General features: G+C 42.7%; 1 protein-coding gene and 1 long non-coding RNA gene across 4 annotated transcripts; both read right to left on the bottom strand.

Annotated features, from left to right (window-relative positions):
* Positions 1-1,730: 1,730 nt before the first annotated feature.
* LOC127301312 (uncharacterized) lies at positions 1,731-7,471 on the bottom strand. Of its 3 annotated transcripts, none has more exons than XR_007851986.2 (5): positions 7,337-7,471; positions 7,165-7,234; positions 6,401-6,454; positions 2,778-5,030; positions 1,731-2,683 (listed from the first exon to the last, which is right to left on the bottom strand). It is a non-coding gene; the product is annotated as an uncharacterized lncRNA (long non-coding RNA). The 3 variants fall into 3 exon arrangements; XR_011745350.1 differs by having other exon boundaries at positions 1,731-2,854; positions 3,206-5,030; XR_011745349.1 differs by having other exon boundaries at positions 1,731-5,030.
* An 845-nt stretch (positions 7,472-8,316) lies between these two features.
* LOC127301311 (reticulon-like protein B16) lies at positions 8,317-9,800 on the bottom strand. The gene is made up of 5 exons (XM_051331524.2): positions 9,649-9,800; positions 9,321-9,565; positions 9,179-9,251; positions 8,833-8,972; positions 8,317-8,530 (listed from the first exon to the last, which is right to left on the bottom strand). The coding sequence occupies exons 2-5, from the start codon at positions 9,338-9,340 to the stop codon at positions 8,491-8,493; spliced, it is 273 nt and encodes a 90-aa protein (XP_051187484.1). The 5' UTR covers positions 9,341-9,565; positions 9,649-9,800; the 3' UTR covers positions 8,317-8,490.
* Between the last annotated feature and the right edge of the window lie 9,172 nt (positions 9,801-18,972).

Here is an 18,972-nt window from a genome sequence, read left to right as displayed (position 1 = left end):
TGTATAAAACATGTGAGTATCATCATAAAAGTAGCATGGAACATAAGAAATTATAGATACGTTTGGGACGTATCACCCCCTGGTTTTGAATACTCTCACGCTCCGCATTATGTTTGCAAGCTTGATAAAGCTCTGTATGGACTGAAGCAAGCCCCTCGAGCTTGGTACTCTAGGCTCAGCTCCAAGTTATGTGAGTTTGGATTCATACCATCAAAGGCTGACACTTCACTATTTCTTCTCAACAAGTCAGGTATCACTATGTTTGTTCTGATTTATGTTGATGATATCATAATTACTAGTTCCTCTGATCGTGCTATCACTGCTCTTCTTCAAGACTTGAAAGTAAACTTTGCTATAAAAGATCTGGGTGACTTACATTATTTTCTTGGTATTGAAGTAAAGAAGATACACAATGGTTTGCTTCTTACACATGAGAAGTATGCTACAGATTTTACTTGCTAGAGTTGGAATGCACGGCTGCAAGCCTGCTCCTACTCCTCTGTCTTTATCTGAACAGTTGTCTTTGACAAATGGTACACCTCTTGGCTCTGAGGATAGTTCTCAATACATGAGTATTGTTGGAACTATCCAATATTTAACATTAACACGTCCTGATTTAGCCTTATCAGTAAACAAGATTTGTCAGTTCTTACATGCTCCAACTACAGAACACTGGATAGCTGCAAAACGCATTCTCAGATATGTGCAAGATACTTTACAGCTTGGTATTACCTTTAAAAGATCTTCATCAACTTTTCTGTGCTTTTACAGATGTAGATTGGGCTGGTTCTCTGGATGACAGACGCTCCACATGTGATTTTGCTATATTTCTTGCTCCAAATTTGTTCTCTTGGAGTGCTAGGAAGCAAGCCACAGTCTCAAGGTCTAGCACAGAGGCAGAATATAAAGCTTTAGCAAATGCTACAGCCGAATTAATTTGGGTTGAAGCTCTTCTTACTGAACTTGGAGTTAAATTAAAGGAAAAAACCAAGTCTTTGGTGTGACAATCTAGGTGCCACTTACCTATCTGCAGATCCAGTATTTCATGCTCGTACCAAGCACATTGAGATTGATTTTCACTTTGTCCGAGAAAGAGTTGCTAATCAGAGGTTGACCATTCGGTTTATTTAAGTAAAGATCAGATTGCAGATGGCTTTACAAAGGCCCTTTCAGTCAAGAAGCTTGATGAATTCAAATGTAATCTAAACCTTTTGAAAGGTTCAGATTAAGGGAGGGTGTTAGATTATGTAATAGGGCCGGGCCTCTTTTCCTTTTCTGTTTTCAGCTCCTATACGTATGTGTATGGGAGAAGTACCCTGTATAATACCTGGCCCGGGTTTGTGGCATATGATCAACACGCAATCCCCGGGAGACGAACCTGTCGTTCAAACCTAGGAACTTCGACACCAATTACCTTGCAAGGTTCCGGTCCTTGGTAGTCCATGGTCAAACTGTCCCTTTTACTAATATAGGTACCCGTACAAAGATAACCAAACTATTTCACTATTCCCGTCCCACTTCATAATAACTAGATTATGATGTGCGCCTTGGCGCACGAACCCGTGAAATTTGAACCGAGCCACAAAATTAATGATAATCAGTCAACAAATAAGTAAATACGGAGATTGTAAGAAAAATATATAGTGACACTTTAGTTTAGAGCCATACATAAGGTTACGTTCATGAGTCTCCAGGGTAATAATCAGTCAACAAATAAGTAAATACGGAGATTGTAAGAAAAATATATAGTGACACTTTAGTTTAGAGCCATACATAAGGTTACGTTCATGAGTCTCCAGGGTAGATAGTTCTTTTGCTATGATATTTACAAAGCATCAAAATGTTAAATATATATTACCGAAAGAATGGAAGTATGCAACTATCGTAAGAACAAAGATTAACAACTGGTAGGAACGATAGGCAAATCAAGGCACATCAGCATGACAACCTACATGTATAGATAGTCTTCGGAGCACCGACCATCACTGTCATAGAATCTCGTCATCGCCAGGGAGCTCTTCATGTTATGTGGCGGCAAAAGACTCGGGTAGTAACCAGAGAACTGATCACCTCATGTAAATTATTTTGATCACAACCATTCACTAACATAGACCTATCTCTTCTTCTCTTTCTTGACCTGTAGCCACCACCAGTGTTGCTTCACACAGGGCCCTGCACCACCTCTCCTTCACTCATTACCAGAGAGTCGGAGAGAAGAGATAATACTATGGTTGTTAAGACGAGCAGTTGACACCTGAAAAAGCATGCACAAAATAGAAAACTAAAGGAAGACCTAATTAGTTAGGAACGGTACATCCAAATCATTGATACATACTCTGGCACTAAACACCAAAAAATGGAACAGATATAGTGCATGAAAAACTGGGATAAATTTATCTCCTGTTACTCCAGTATCCATTCTTAACGTAGCATGACGCTTCTTTTTTCACAGAGATGCAAATGTTCAAGCCACTGGAAAGAATTTGGGATGCTCCAAGCAACCAAGATCTGTTCGGCCACACAAAGCATGAGGGGATGGGTGAACAAGTTTTGCTGCCTACCTAGAGTCAGTTTAAAAATTGCGTCTCGCACCCCCTAGCTGAAACCCAGTCCGTTCAGCCGCACTAATTTGCCACAGAATGCATGAGGGAAGGGGAAGAAATCTATTTGAAATTGCCTCTCGCTGAAAAATGATTTTTTTAATCAGTAACCATAACATGAAAAATATCAAAGAAGCAAAGAAAACAAATCTGAGAAGTGTTTAAGTCAAATAACACCTCTCCAGTAGCAAGTGCGTGGTGAGTGGGCAACACCTCTCCTTGGCTATGTGATCTTGTCCATCTCTTTAGCAACTCTGAACAAAAATCATAAGAATGATCATGAATATTTTTTTAGAAACTCTAGAGTCCGAACCTGAGCCATTTGTATAGAAATGATGAATATCTACAAAACTGAGTGCAGCAAGGTATGTAAATCCGAAAACTATTATCCGATTACATGAGTCTCAAACAATCTAGCACAAATGTATTTTTTGGTGAATCACTCATCCATTTACCGATAAATAGCAAGCACAACCGATTCACATAATGAAGTGAGGCGATATTTTGTACAAATTGATAGGAAAAAGTTGAACCGGGAAGTTCTTTGTTAGTTGAGTGTAGCTAAATTTCAGAAAAAAAGCTATATTGAGTAGAATGCATATTACATGGATTAATATTTCCATGCAACCCACTTGCCTTTTCATCGAACACCTGCGATTCGAGACTCGGTGCTCGCTTTGACAAAGTTCATGGTGCCTTCGACTAAAATAACAAGCCAATCTTTTAGTAAGTGGTGGGAACCTATATTGGACATATATGAAAGGATATAAAGGAGCTGCTAGTGGCATCATAACATACATCATTTGCGGTGCATGGAAAGAAAGGAATGAAAGAGTTTTCCGAAATTAGGCTCTTCCTTTGATTGACGTAGTGAGGCATGCACGCTAAAATTGAGAAAAATGGCATATATTGTCTTCACGGATAGCAAGGAAAATTTAATAATCAAGCTATAATGTTTCAAGCCTAAGAAAATGATAAAATGATGTAGCTATCTATAGTTTGCTGTACGCATTGTGCTTGATGTAAAAACTATCTGTATAGTTTAAAAATATGGGAATTAGTCTATATATAGCCATTTATCCTTTTAGTTCAAAACTATGGAAGGTGGAAATTGACAATGCAAGTTTTCGTAGTAGATAAAATAGCACCGGTTTGGCCGTTCGGCCACCTCGCCACCAAAACCAGGGGCTGACCCTGTTGAGATATACAAATCATATGACAATTGAGTGTACATCGCTCAATGATATATTATAAATAGAACTACATATTCAACACCTAAATGTTCAGACCGAGGTTAGAGAATCCTACTAAGCAAGGCAGTGCGAAGGTACATTTTTCAGTGAAGAACTACATTGTGCTTTGCATGGCATCAATGTACAAAATAAAATCTCTGTACCAAAACTGAAATAAAATGTATAGCCACCCGAAACCTCTCAAAAAAGAGCCTCTCGAAGCAATCGACACAATGGAATGTACCGAACGTCAGAACTTATTCTTGGTATATGTGAGGAAGGAGATCACAAATATATTGTAGAGATATTTAGAAAATTATTGATGAGGCAAAATTTCTAATAAAGCTGCATACTAAATCTTCAGACCATGTTTCACATGTAAATTAGTTACTACAAATGGCTAATATACTACAGCAAAAAAAAAAAGCAGCTAGAGAACAATGTATCAGCGAGAACAACCTGACAATGAACAGAGAAGAATCTAGTTTATTAATCAGTAAGGCGCGCCACTACAACACGAAAAATGGCTCCATTTGAGGAGCTAATGGATTTATGCATGCCTGTCTTGTAACTCCATCTTAATAATTGTATCAAGCTGATCTCAGCGAGAATCTCAAGGCCTGGAAAAGATTTTACATGATAAATTAAAATTGTTATGGTATGAGGAAACTTCACCAGTTCATATGCCCATAATCTAGTCACAACGGAAGATATTATCTCCAGAATATATCTGAACCAATGAGAGAAGAGGATACATTTACTTTGTAGACTAAAGGTGTTGAAAATCATGCATGTGTATTCTAGTAAATGTCTGAGAAACATAGAGGAAGGCACAAATATTTATCACGCAAGGATGCTCAGTTTCACGGAGCAAATTGGAACACGATATATACAAGAGAAGAAATTTACATATGTCAGGATATATGACAACATTTACATGAATAATTTGATTTTATAGCAATAAGATAGTAGATATTATGCTAGTAGTAGAAGAAACCAAGTAGACAGATTAGAGCCGAATGGAATGATATTACTGTGGCTCAAGGATGATGTCTGGATGTGATGAGATGCCTTGGCATTGCCACCGCAATACCATGACCGCTACACCAAACGCCTCCAGCACAACGCCCTCATGTGCCTTCTCCAGCAGCAAGCGTGCGGTGAGTACAAAAGTAAAAGACACATTATCCAGTACCTGCTGCAAAAAATTACAAAGCCAACACTAAATATAAATATACAAAGATAAAGTAATGTATGGTACAAAGCTAGTATATATGCAAGATAATGGGCTATGATCGGGCTATACGATTGAATTTACACACACATAAAAAATGTAGAAACCTATATAGTGTCATTGGCTGATTTTGAAGTGCTAGTATTTACACAATGATTCAAGCATAACCTTGTAAAGATTATGGCATTCCAATTTTACTGAAGCGAACATGGCAAACAAGAAAGAGAATCGACCCATGATAATTCAGTACATACCGAAACTGGAATGCCACAATGTGTATACACTCTTTCTAATAACCACATTTAACAAAGACTGTGAAGCTATGTATGCAAGAATTTATGAACCAAATAAATCAGTTTCTTCACATGGGGTTATTTTCTAAGATAGCAGAATCACATAAAGACGAATGCCCACTTGAGCTTGAGTCCACGAACTTAGGATCGATCCACAGCCAATTCTTCCCAGCTATTCACACACAAAATCACAACTTACTTCAAAGTAAGATATCTGATATTCACGTGCCACTTAAGGCAGAGATATCTGGCAGTAGTATTAGAGTTCAGAATCCTTCTATTAATCAAAATAATCACAAATCTATAACAAAAGCAAGTATAAATATTCATGGCATCATGCCTTTGAAACACAAAGGTTCCCATTTATAGTTAACTTCAGAAATTACAAGCTCAGGTAAGGCTACATGAAACCGCTACTAAATAAGCTAATGTTCTCATATTCGGTTTGCTAGACATAATAGAAGGGGGGGAAATTCGAGCAGTTATATCGTACATCAAGCGAATTGGGCATTTATGATATAAGTTTTAATGCAGATGAATACTCTACAATTGTTTAGATAACTAAATTGTCTGACATACACACAAATTGGCCAAAAACTAAATTATTTTCTTTAGCATCCGTCCATTTACTTCACCAGTATCTTACATGAGCTAAATAGCTGGTAAGACCTGGTGTGTTTTCTAATTGAACAGAATTGAGCTAAATAGATGGAAGTAAATCTGAGAAAATAAACGGCATGAGAGACAAAAACGTCCAAATGCCATCCTAAATTATAATAAAGAGAAAGGGACCAAATAAATACAATTGCACTCTGCATGTTGGTAGTTCATACAAATTAAAACAGTTGCATCGCTTTAACCGAGGTAAACATGAGCTATTTTTTATCAGCTTCCTAGTTTTAAGATTTGGTTAACCAATCCCTAGCTCAAAAGCTAACAAAGCTCTATGAAAGATAGAAGAGGGTATGACATCCATATATATAACCATTAACCACATGATTTACTCCCTATAATTTTAGGCAACTTTGAAGAAAATGGTACCTTGCCCACCCTTCATCCATAAATAGTTACTTCTTGATTCAGATCAATCTGCACCTGCAAGCACATCATAGAGCATACACGAGCTCATTCTAGGTAAATTGCAATAATATATTTAAATGTTGGACACAAAATTCATATGATACATTCAGTCGATTCTAGCAAAGAATGGAGCTCTCACATGTAAATGAAAATTTTCTACTAACTGCAACAACACAATCTCATCTTTCATCAAGAGAGATGGAACCATGACCTGTACAGACAAGTGGGGATTGCCAAGGAAAAAAGAAATGTATTCGTAGAACTGGTCTATAACTGTATTTTGTTCAATAGGAACACAAGCAAAGAATGAATTAGAGAATTAGCTGGCCTTGAAAGTATGCCCAACATTTGAACTCAAACCTCAGTGCATTCTCCACTCTCAGTGGACACATCTCTTGTGGGAAGAAACTTATACGGAGCACCATCAAGAAAGAATTTATAGGGATGCGGTTGTAGAGCATTTGGCATATTCAGGAGATCACAAGACTAAGATAAAAAAGGAAGCAAAATACACAGAAAAAACGTGAACCAAAATCTTCAGACGCAAACATAAAACTTAGTCATTTATACACTGATTACTGAAAATAAACTGGCGAGGATTCAACTACAAGATTGCTTACATATGGGTTTCAGGAAGAAACTAATTAAGTGCCTCTAAACTCTCATGGAGAAGGAACTACTAATCTAAAAATATTCACACAAATGGGTTAATTGCTCATATATACCTTTTGTAAGACCAGCAGAAATTCTCCAGCATGTCCTTGTTGCAGACCTCCAAGGGCAACCTCTTTACATCTGGAGTGCAATACAATATACCATTTCAATGGGTGGCTGCATATATGCAAAATGGACTGATCTAGCAGAGAAGAAGACAAAGAGGCAGTGGCAAGTACATACTCTTCTGTACTGGGCCAAAGAAAACAGGGATCAAAGCAGCCTTATCCACGCGAGGAAAGATCTTCTCGCACTTCACCTGACATGGAGCTAAGCAGCAGCCTGCACTCCCCTTTTCTTGCCACACCATCTCCTGCTAGACAAAGACAGAAGATTGTAATCATTTGACTACTTTAAAAAATAAGCATAGTACATGTTCAATTTCCTGTGAAACACCAACTCCAATGACGGAAGTATGGACGCATTGGAAAGAACAATAATTAGTGGTAATGAATTCAGAATCCCTGAAGTAGAAGAAATAATAAATCAAGATTTGAAGAAGTCCAAGATGGCATCACAACTTTGATTATGATCACTAATAGTAAGACCATAGAAATATATCTAATAAACCATTTCTTGCTTGCTCAATTAAAATCCAATGATCACCTAAGGTGTGGGAACCTCGAAGAAAACAAATAAAAATGGAAAACAAAGCAGTCGCAATGTGTTTTTTTCACAAATAAATTCATGCCAGCAAGAGAGACAAATATGGGGCCAACTTTTTAAGCAAAACGGCACACATGTTTCGTGAGCTTTTGACATCCAAAAGTTCAATAACTCCTCCCGAACAATGTTGTTCGTAGCATTTAAAATTTAGGGAAACTCAAATAAAAACCCTGGCGTGGTAACTAACATAGTTTGTGTGATAATTCTGAAGAAAATAAAGACATCTCTATTTAGATACAGAAGCACCTTGCAGTAATAAATCACGCGCCAACATGACTTCACTATATATACTGAGAAGCATAACATGTACATATACCCATTTATCATCTGAGCACCCATAAGTTGCTTCAGATCTGTCAAACAAGGCATGCTCATGGATCTGCAGATGCTTCAGATCTATCAAACAAGGCATGCTTTTTTCCAATATAAATCCATCAAAGATTAATATATTGTAATTGCATTAGAAAATGATAAAAAAAATAGAATAACTACCTTGGCTGGTCTAGGATGAAGGTAACTATGCAGACCATACAACCTCTGTAGATCAGCCATCGTTGTCGTTTATAAAGCTTCTAGGTAGTCTGTTTATCACATTCATGTCAACTATCTTGTAATGCCTTCAGAAATTCCGGTCGACCATCCCAGTATACCTATCCACATGCTCCTGGTGTCTATGGTACAGTGCAGGTACTGTGACCAAAGCAATGGTTCCTGTCACCCACACAGAAAAAAATTAGCATCTAACTTTACAGAAAGGATGAACTGAAGACAACCACATACATGATTATGCAAGCCTATTACCATATGTCCCTAAATGTCCATGTTTCAAAGTGGATTTAACAGCGAGATATTTACATAACGTACCTATATAAGCAAGAGTTACAGAATAGTAGAAATTGCAAATAACATATAGCAACCAAAGGACAGACACAACATCTGAAGAACTTCCATTGTTCAGCAATCATAAAGATCTCATGTAATCAACAAAGAGAGACAACGGCATGCTATGTAACCTGAAAAAGAGCCAGAATTCCTTGCCAAGATTAATGACATGTGCAATCATCGTCATATTGTTCACTTTAATAGGGAGTGAAGCCGCGGCATTATTAACCATCTCCTTGATAGAACTAACTCGGGCAGTGACGTAGGTTGCCTACAATAAGAAATATATAATAGGCCATGAGATAAATTCAGAAGAATAAAATTACAAGCACAAACACCTGCTTGGAGTTCCACCAAATACCTCATAGGCGGAGATTAAAAAGAAGTTGTAGAGACAAGAAAGAGAAGCTATAGGGATGAAATCAGAAGAGGGGAGGTGAGGAGGAAAATCAGGAAGGAACAAAGGAGTTTGGGGACCTGTAAGTGGTGCAAATGCCACCATGTCGGCTGGAACCAAGGTCGTGGCAGGCTGCAACGGCCAGTGCTTCTCCTGTTCAGAACCTAGTAGTGAGAAGTGAAACCTAACAGCAGCACAAGGGAGAAGGGCTCGGTGGCTCACCTCAATACAATGTCGTCCATCTCTGGCAGTGGAGGCCGAATCCCTCTGTTCGGTCCAGATCTCGCTTGCCTACTCCCCCATGTCAAACCCTGACTCCCTTAGCCATGGCACCGTGCTGCCCTTCCCCTCCGCTCAGCGGCCACTCACCTCCATGTGACCGGACGCTTACCGGCGACCGGAGGCCAGGATCCTTGACGGTGCCTCGGGGCTGCGGCCAATTCTTCTCTAGGCAGCTTCCGCCGCGACTTAGAGCAGGAGGAAGAGGCGGTAAGAGGGGAGGAGAAGAGCTCGACCAGGGATTGTAGGAGAAGGCGGCGGCGCGAGGTACCTGCTGCTGACGACGACGACGGCGTGGGCGCTGAGGAGGAGCCGGAGCCGGAGCTGGGAGGTGGCGGCGGGGATAGGGAGTGGGGGAAGAGAAAGACACGGGCAGAGACGGCGGGTGTGAGCAAATGGCTAGGGTTTTCCCTTGAAGGATCTGGTTTTGTCTCACGCGCATCCCTCTGCGTCCAATCAGCGAGCAACACCTGGACCAACCGGGTGGAGAGCGAACGAGACGCTCGCCCAGCCCTTGCGCGCCGAGTGGCCTACCGTGGATAGGCTCTCCATGCCCCATGGGGGTGCAACAATTATACCTTTAGATGTGGCTTCACAGAGAAGCTGCAGAGGGCAGTCACCTAGAACCTTGTGTTCTATTCATGAAAAAAAAATGTTGCCACCATTTCTTTCGTCCAAACCTGCACCTTTCCCGCCTAGGCACCGCGTTGTTTTCCTCCAGAGAGGGGCGGACCAGTTCATGGCTTCTTCGTGAGCTCGGCACCGGATCTGAAGATTGACTCGCACTGGCAGGAGCATTCACATGTTTCTCATCCGACCTACATATTCATCACGCGATAACACCAGCTTATACTCGACCCTTTCTATAATAGCACTCACGGGAATGTCTCCGTTGACTGCACGCAGCCTAAGTCCAATGATCAGAAATTCAGATGCAACGTAAGGTTCAATACCCCATCTCGTTCAGTTACGTCTACACAAACACACATCCCGTTGTGGTTAGCTTCTTTGCATGCATCTGAAAACATCTCTCTGCGCACTGAATTTGTTTGCTAGCTTCATCATGTTACAGCGATCGAACAGCTAGAATCATTTCCGGTCAGTTCATGTGACTGAAAGTTCACAGTCTGTTAGGTTCTGGTGTAATCATACGCACAGCTTCGCCTTCAACCGTTCTGAGAACAGTTGTTATTTTTTTATTACGAGGAGCATGGATTGGTGTTGATCAGTGGTCATACAATTTGATGAATTCTAGCACTCCGAATACACATGTGTTATGGTAGGTAGGCGATCATGCAATGTACTCCTATAGTAACTTGATGACTTCCTTAATTATATCTAAGTCTTGTAGGTTGGTGCTTGGAGTTCTTCTTGTTCTCCCGCCTTTTTCAAATACTGGAGAGAGTCGCTGGTGTGTCGTACATGGCGCACTGTAGCGGCGATGGTCCACGATAAGGATCCGGCGGACAGGTGTCGACTGGTTCAATGAACGTCTGAAATTAAAATTGATGACAGTGGAGTGAAGAACAAAAGAGGCAGATGTGCATCATGTTAGAATACATGTACGGCTGAGATTAGACTAGGTTTAGATCATCTTGTACTCCAAGTCTATCTCCCCCTTGTACCTCTATATATACCCCCAAAGGGTCATGGAATACAATACACAAGAATTAGGGTTCTATATTTTCAACACATCATCCAGTCAGCGAGCATCTGTTACACAGTTTTCTTCAGTTATTTGGGGAGAAGATGAATTAATCGACCATTCGGCACACCATGACAATGATCAGCGTTCTCTCTGGGAAGTTCTGGTGTCACCTGCTACCTGGTAAACTGGAGAAATAATCCTGAATTGAAATGGTAGCTGAAGTGGAACATTATCATACTGAAGAAAAAAGAACACTGAATTCATTAACCGCTGCAGCGCAGAGCAGCAAGATGTCAAAATGAACAGGAGGCGATTAAGTTTAATTTGGAGCAAAGGACCCTCGGCCCCTGTTCCATCAGTAAGTACAATGAAATAACACTCAGACTAAACAGCATCTTTTTACAGTTCCATCAGTAAGTACAATGAAATAACACTCGGGCTCTCACTGGTAGAAAAAAGGCCTTCCGTCCAGCCCCATTAGTCGCGAAAATGTAAGAACCGCGACCAATGGGGTCTTTAGTCGCGGCTCGGGTGGCGAACCGCGACCAAAGGCCTGGGCCCAGCGCGCTCGGTGGCCAGCTGGTGGACGGGAGGGCCTTTAGTCGCGATTGGCCAGGCCAACCGCGACTAAATGTCCTCAGGCCTAGCCCAAAGGCCTTTAGTCGCGGTTCGCCAGGCCAACCGCGACTAAAGCCCCTCCCCTATATATACCGACCAGCCCACAGCACTTAGCCATTTGGTGCCACTTCTCTTCACAAACTTCACAAGGGGGGTGTTGGTTTGCTTTTGGCTCCTCTTATGCACACAAGGTGTTTGATGAAATGCCCCAAGAGCATGAAACCAACATGATATGAAGTGTCGGAGCCACATTTGATCGAGCTTCCTCATTTATTTTTTCCTCCTCGATCGTGGTTAGCAACTTGAACCTTTCATATGTGTCATTGATAAAATATGCATGTGTGTAGTTCATTAATTGTTTAATTTCTATTTAGTTTAACAAATGCATGATGGTTAATTATATATTTTATATTATAATAATGCAGATGAATCGGCAATGGATGTACGCTAAGCGACTCTCCGGCGAATTCACTACGGGTTTGAAAGATTTCCTCGTAGTGGCTAATGCGAACAAGCAGGGGGGTTTTGTTATCTGTCCATGTGTTGGCTGTAAGAATCAGAAGGGTTACTCTTCCTCAAGGGAAGTTCACCTGCACCTGATTCGGCATGGTTTCATGCCAAGCTATAATTGTTGGACCAAGCATGGAGAAAGAGGGGTTATAATGGAAGAGGATGAAGAAGAGGATGATATCATCGATGACAACTATCTTGATCATTTCGGTGATACTTTCATGGAGGATGCTGAAGGTGGGGAAGGTGAAGGGGAAGGTGATCAAGAAGAGGCACGTGATGAGCCCGCTGATGATCTTGGTCGGACCATTGCTGATGCACGGAGTCGCTGCGAAACTGAAAAGGAGAGGGAGAATTTGGATCGCATGTTAGAGGATCACAAAAAGTCGCTGTACCCAGGATGCGATAATGGTCTAAAAAAGCTGGGCTGCACACTGGATTTGCTGAGATGGAAGGCACAGGAAGGTGTAGCTGACTCGGGATTTGAAAACTTGCTGAAAATGTTGAAGAATATGTTTCCAAAGAATAACGAGTTGCCCTCCAGTACGTACGAAGCAAAGAAGGTTGTCTGCCCTCTAGGTTTAGAGGTTCTGAAGATACATGCATGCATCAACGACTGCATCCTCTACCGCGGTGAATACGAGAATTTGAATGAATGCCCGGTATGCACTGCATTGCGTTATAAGATCAGAGGCGATGACCCTGGTGACGATGTCGAGGGCCAGAAACCCAGGAAGAAGGTTCCCGCCAAGGTGATGTGGTATGCTCCTATAATACCACGGTTGAAACGTCTGTTCAGGAACAAAGAGCATGCCAAATTGTTGCGATGGCACAAAGAGGACCGTAAGTCGGACGGGGAGTTGAGACACCCCGCAGATGGAACGCAATGGAGAAAGATCGACAGAGAGTTTAAAGATTTTGCAGCTGACGCAAGGAACATAAGATTTGGTCTAAGTACAGATGGCATGAATCCTTTTGGCGAGCAGAGCTCCAGCCATAGCACCTGGCCCGTGACTCTATGCATCTACAACCTTCCTCCTTGGTTGTGCATGAAGCGGAAGTTTATTATGATGCCAGTGCTCATCCAAGGTCCGAAGCAACCCGGCAACGACATCGATGTGTACCTAAGGCCCTTAGTTGATGAACTTTTACAGTTGTGGGGCAGACCTGGTGTCCGTGTGTGGGATGAGCACAAAGAAGAGGAATTTGACCTATGAGCGTTGCTTTTCGTAACCATCAACGATTGGCCTGCTCTTAGTAACCTTTCAGGACAGTCAAATAAGGGATACAATGCATGCATGCACTGCTTACATGAGACTGACAGTGTACATTTGCCAAATTGTAAGAAGAACGTGTACCTTGGGCATCGTCGATTTCTTCCGAAAATTCATCCAGTAAGAAAGAGAGGCAAGCATTACAACGGCAAGGCAGATCACCGGCCGAAGCCTGCGGAACGCACTGGTGCTGAGGTATTTGATATGGTCAAGGATTTGAAAGTCATCTTTGGAAAGGGTCCTGGCGGACAATCAATTCCGAAGGGAGCTGACGGGCACGCACCCATGTGGAAGAAGAAATCTATATTCTGGGAGTTAGAATATTGGAAAGTCCTAGATGTCCGCTCTGCAATCGACGTGATGCATGTTACGAAGAATATTTGCGTGAACCTCCTAAGCTTCTTGGGCGTGTATGGGAAGACAAATGATACAAAGGAAGCACGGCAGGACCAGCAACGCTTGAAAGACCCTGATAACCGGCATCCGGAATGGTTTCAAGGTCGTGCCAGCTACGCTCTGACCAAAGAAGAGAAGGTCATCTTTTTTGAATGCCTGAGCAGTATGAAGGTCCCATCTGGATTCTCGTCCAATATAAAGGGAATAATAAACATGGCGGGGAAAAAGTTCCAAAACCTGAAGTCTCACGACTGCCACGTGATTATGACGCAATTGCTTCCGACTGCTTTGAGGGGGCTCCTGCCGGAAAATGTTCGAGTAGCCATTGTGAAGCTATGTGCATTCCTCAATGCAATCTCTCAGAAGGTAATCAATCCAGAAGTTCTACCACGGTTACAGAACGATGTGGTCCAATGTCTTGTCAGTTTCGAGTTGGTGTTCCCGCCATCCTTCTTCAATATTATGATGCACCTCCTGGTTCACCTAGTCGAAGAGATTTCCATTCTCGGTCCTGTATTTCTACACAATATGTTCCCCTTCGAGAGGTTCATGGGAGTATTAAAGAAATATGTTCGTAACCGTGCTAGGCCAGAAGGAAGCATCGCCAAGGGCTATGGAAATGAGGAGGTAATTGAGTTTTGTGTTGACTTTGTTCCTGACCTTAAGCCGATTGGTCTTCCTCGATCGCGGCACGAGGGGAGACTAAGTGGAAAAGGCACGATCGGAAGGAAATCAACGATATGTATGGACGGCCATTCTCTGACTGAAGCTCACCACACAGCTGACCAATTCCAGCTTGGTGGCTCCGTACTTTGAGAAACACAAGAATATTTTACGCTCGGACAACCCGGGGAAGCCTGAATCCTGGATTAGGAAGGCCCACATGGAGATTTTCGGCAGTTGGTTGAGAAAACATTTAATGAGTGACAATGCTGTTGTAGATCAGCTGTACATGTTGGCCAAGACACCATCTTCGACTATAACGACTTTCCAAGGGTACGAGATAAATGGGAATACATTTTACACGATCGCCCAAGATAAAAAGAGCACCAACCAAAACAGTGGTGTCCGCTTTGATGCAGCAACCGAGAATGGGCAAAAGGTCACATATTATGGTTACATAGAGGGGATATGGGAACTTGACTATGGGCCCTCCTTTAAGGTCCCTTTGTTCCGGTGCAAATGGTTCAAGCTAACAGGAGGTGGGGTAAAGGTGGACCAGCAATACGGAATGACAATGGTGGATTTCAACAATCTTGGTTACCTTGACGAACCATTTGTCCTAGCGAAAGATGTCACTCAGGTTTTCTATGTCAAGGACATGAGTAGCAAACCGAGGAAACGGAAAGATAAGAAAACGATCAGTACATCATGTGATGATCCAAAGCGCCACATTGTTCTTTCAGGGAAAAGAAACATCGTGGGAGTGGAAGACAAGACAGACATGTCAGAAGATTATAATATGTTTGGTGAAATTCCTCCCTTCAAAGTGAACACCGACCCAAGCATTAAGTTAAATGATGAGGATGCTCCATGGATACGGCCCAATCGTAAGCAAGCATGGACACAAGGGAAGAAATGATGTGTAATAATTTATTGTACCAAACTTTGTTGAATGGATCACGTGAATTATATTATCCGTGATGTGTTTTCGTGTCCATTTTCGAATGATTCGATTGATTCGAGATAGCACTGATGATACATGAAATTTGGAGTGATTTAGTCATACTCCTGCCTAGGCGTATAATATGCATACTCGTAGTCTTCATAGCCGCCGCCGTTGTACTGGTAGTCGTCGCCTTCTAAGTTGCCGCCGTCGTCGTCGCTGCTGTCGTCGCTATCGTCGGGCGGCGCTCGTGGCTCGAACTGAGGGCAGCGCAGGCGGGGGATATCGCCGGCCGTGATGTAGTCCATGACGCTCTGCAGAGTCCGGCTGTACCACCATAGCCGACGGCCGGTCTCGTGGAAGTTCCCAGGAGGCAGACCGTCCTCCTCATACCTGGCGAGCGCCCTCTCACGCCGATTGATGAAGAAGGCGTCCCAAGTATGCTGGTTATCGGGATGCCAGCGGGGATTCATCCGCTGCTCCGGCGTGAGGTCGAGGTAGTAGTGGTTCGTGATGGCCGCCCGGCGCGCAGTACCCTGAGGGAGGGGAGGGACCGGCACGCCGCCGGCGCTTAGGCTCCAGCCGGCGGGGACGCGGTAGCCCGGTGGGCAAGGGTAGTTCGAGGCGCAAAGCTCCTCCACCTGCTGGTAGGTTAGAGTGGGTGCGGTGGAAGCCATGAGAGAGTGATGAGAGATTGTAGAGATGTGATAATGCTGGCCAAGCGGGGCTACATATATGTAGTGAGAAATGGCGGGAAAAATGGGAGCGGGAAGACAGGAGGCGGGAAGAAAGTGGCGGGAAGAAAGAGGCGGGAAGACAGGAGGCGGGAAGAAAGTGGCGGGAAAAATGGGAGCGGGAAGAAATTGGCGGGAAGACAGGGAAGAAATGGCGGGAAGAAGAGGAAAAAATGTAGTAAGATTTTGAATTAAATTAGTTTTATTTTCCTAAATTTATTGATATATTATTTGTATTTTTAAGATTTTGAATTGAATTAGTTTTATTTTTCTTTATTTTTTGATATATTATTTGTATTTTTAAGATTTTGAATTGAATTAGTTTTATTTTTCTGAATTTATTGATATATTATTTATATTTTTAAGATTTTGAATTGAATTAGTTTTATTTTTCTTTATTTTTTGATATATTATTTGTATTTTTAAGATTTTGAATTGAATTAGTTTTATTTTTCTGAATTTATTCATATATTATTTGTATTTTTAAGATTTTGAAAAAGAAAAGCATTTTGAAAAATGCCTTTAGTCGTGGTTGGCCTCCCAAACCGCGACTAAAGGTATTTTCCGCGGGAAACGAAATTCGGGCGAAAAAATCCTTTGTCCCCTTTAGTCGCGGTTGGCCACACCAACCGCGACCAAAGGGGGGGGTCCCTATATATTCCCGCGGCGCGAACCGCCGCGGATCTTCTCGATCCACCACTTCGTCTCTGCAAAACTCATCGCCGCGCGCCGCCCCGTCGCCTCGCTCGACCGCGCTGCCGCTGCCGACGCCGTCGCCGCCGCGCTGACGCTGTGTGCCTCGACGCCTCCGCCGCGCCTCGACGCTGTCGCTGCGCCCTCGCTGATGCTACACGCGCCGCGCGCCGCCGCGCCGAACGAATCGAAGCCGGCCACCGCCCAAGGTACCGGCCGGCCCGCTCGAGCGAAGACCACCGCCGCCCTATCCTCGCACCGCCGCCATCGCCGCCCTAGCATCGCCCGCCGCCGTCGCGCGCGCCGACGGCCGGCCGGCGGCTTACAGAGAAACAAAGAGAGAGAGAAACAGAGACCGGCCTTTTTTTGTTTTTTATTTTTTGTTTTTTTACTAAACACAAATTGACTTAATAATAAATCTCCCTCATTTCACTTAATAAAAAATTGACTTTAACATGTATAACAAAATTTTAAATTAACAAGAAATAACTTAACAAAATTTAACAAAAATAACTTAACAAAATAACTTAACAAAAGTTTGTCAAAAAAATGAACTAAATTTTTTACTTTCGTATTTTTTCACTTTTAAAAGAACTCAAAAAAATGAACTAAATTTTTACTTTTGTTTTTTTTCACTTTTAAAAGAACTCAAAATAAGTAAAAATAATAATATATTGGAATGTTATTTTCTTAACATATAATACTTTGGAATGTTATTAAGTAAAAATAATAATATTGGAATGTTATATTACTTTGGAATGTTACCCACCGCCACCGCCCCCCTTTCGCCACCGCCACCTATAAGTACTTGCACCGACCCTCCGTATACGCGCGGGTTTTTTTTGTTTTTTTTACGAGAGAGAGGATCGGAGGGGGCGACGAGGGAGGCCTCTATGTGTTGTCCTCGGCACCGCCACCGCCCTTTCGCCACCGCCACCGCCCTCTCTCCTTTTGCCACCGCCCTTTCGCCACCTCCACCGCCCCCCTTCTTCACTTAATTAATTAGTTTTTACTATGTTTTCAGGACTGACATATGGCGGACGATAGAGCTGACCCGATTATGGACAACTATGATCAAGAAGCTGAAGAACATATATTTGGCATCATAAAAGGCGATATTGTATACGTGCCGACCGAACAAGATGAAGAGGATATTTCTTCTTATCTGAATCTTGACGGTCAAGACGAAGGCCGTCAGCAAGATGATGTGGAAGAAACGTCGCTAAACGACGATCTTGAATTGCAAGTAGCAGCAACCAGCTCCGGCGCCGAGGTATATATATATACATTTTGCCTCTGGTGATACAAACTTACTGATTTGAATAAATATGTGTGTACTAACACGCGCGACTCTCTTTCTTATTTTAGCCCTCGGCCGGATCGTCGAAAAAATCGAGTACGTCGTCGTCAAAGCGTGGCGCAACCAAGACGCTCAAACAAGGAGAAACATATACCATCGAGGTTGTCGATAGTGCAACCGACAGGCCGCTGGAGCCCCAGAAGCACGCCACCAAGTTTATCAACCAATGCGGAGCCGTTGTTAGGGACAACGTCTCGATCACCCTCCAGGAGTGGCATGAGCCAAAGAAGGCACGTCTTGGTTTCACTTTTGTCGACAAGAGAACTAAAAAGGATTGCTTTAAAAAGCTTATGGAACATTTCATCCTACCTCCGGAATACCACAAATTCGATGAGGGGGGTAACAAGATTGAGGAAAACAAGAAGAGGAGGAAGCTAGTCAAACAGTTCGCTCTTGGTAAGATGGCCGAAACATTCAGGAAATTCAAGCAAAATCTAGCCCGTGACTATGTCAACCAGAACAAGACTCCGGATTTCAAAGGACAATATGAGAGACTTCAACATGATTGGCCAGATTTTGTGAAGCAGAAGAAATCGGAGCATTTCATTGAAATATCGAAAAAAATAAGAAAAATGCGGCTAAGAAGGAGTACAATCATATTATGGGGCCAGGAGGGTATCGCTTTTGGGAGCCTAAGTGGGAGAAGATGGAGAACGAGCTGAGGAGGCGAGGAATCCGTCCAGGTACGGAGGGATGGGACCGAAGGGCCAAAAGCTGGTGGTACGGGCATGGGGGAACGCTAGACCCGGAGGCAGG

The sequence above is a fragment of the Lolium perenne genome, chromosome 5, assembly GCF_019359855.2.
Source record: "Lolium perenne isolate Kyuss_39 chromosome 5, Kyuss_2.0, whole genome shotgun sequence".
Classification (NCBI taxonomy): domain Eukaryota; kingdom Viridiplantae; phylum Streptophyta; class Magnoliopsida; order Poales; family Poaceae; genus Lolium; species Lolium perenne.
Note: the sequence above shows the minus strand (reverse complement) of the source record. Positions and strands in the feature narration are given on the sequence as shown.

Coding starts and splice junctions, on each gene's coding strand:
- LOC127301311 (XM_051331524.2), bottom strand. CDS start 9,340: ATGGACGACATTGTATTGAG. Junction 8,973..9,178: donor GGCATTTGCACCACTTACAG/GTCCCCAAACTC, acceptor TTCTTATTGTAG/GCAACCTACGTCACTGCCCG. Junction 8,531..8,832: donor GAATTCTGGCTCTTTTTCAG/GTTACATAGCAT, acceptor TGTGGGTGACAG/GAACCATTGCTTTGGTCACA.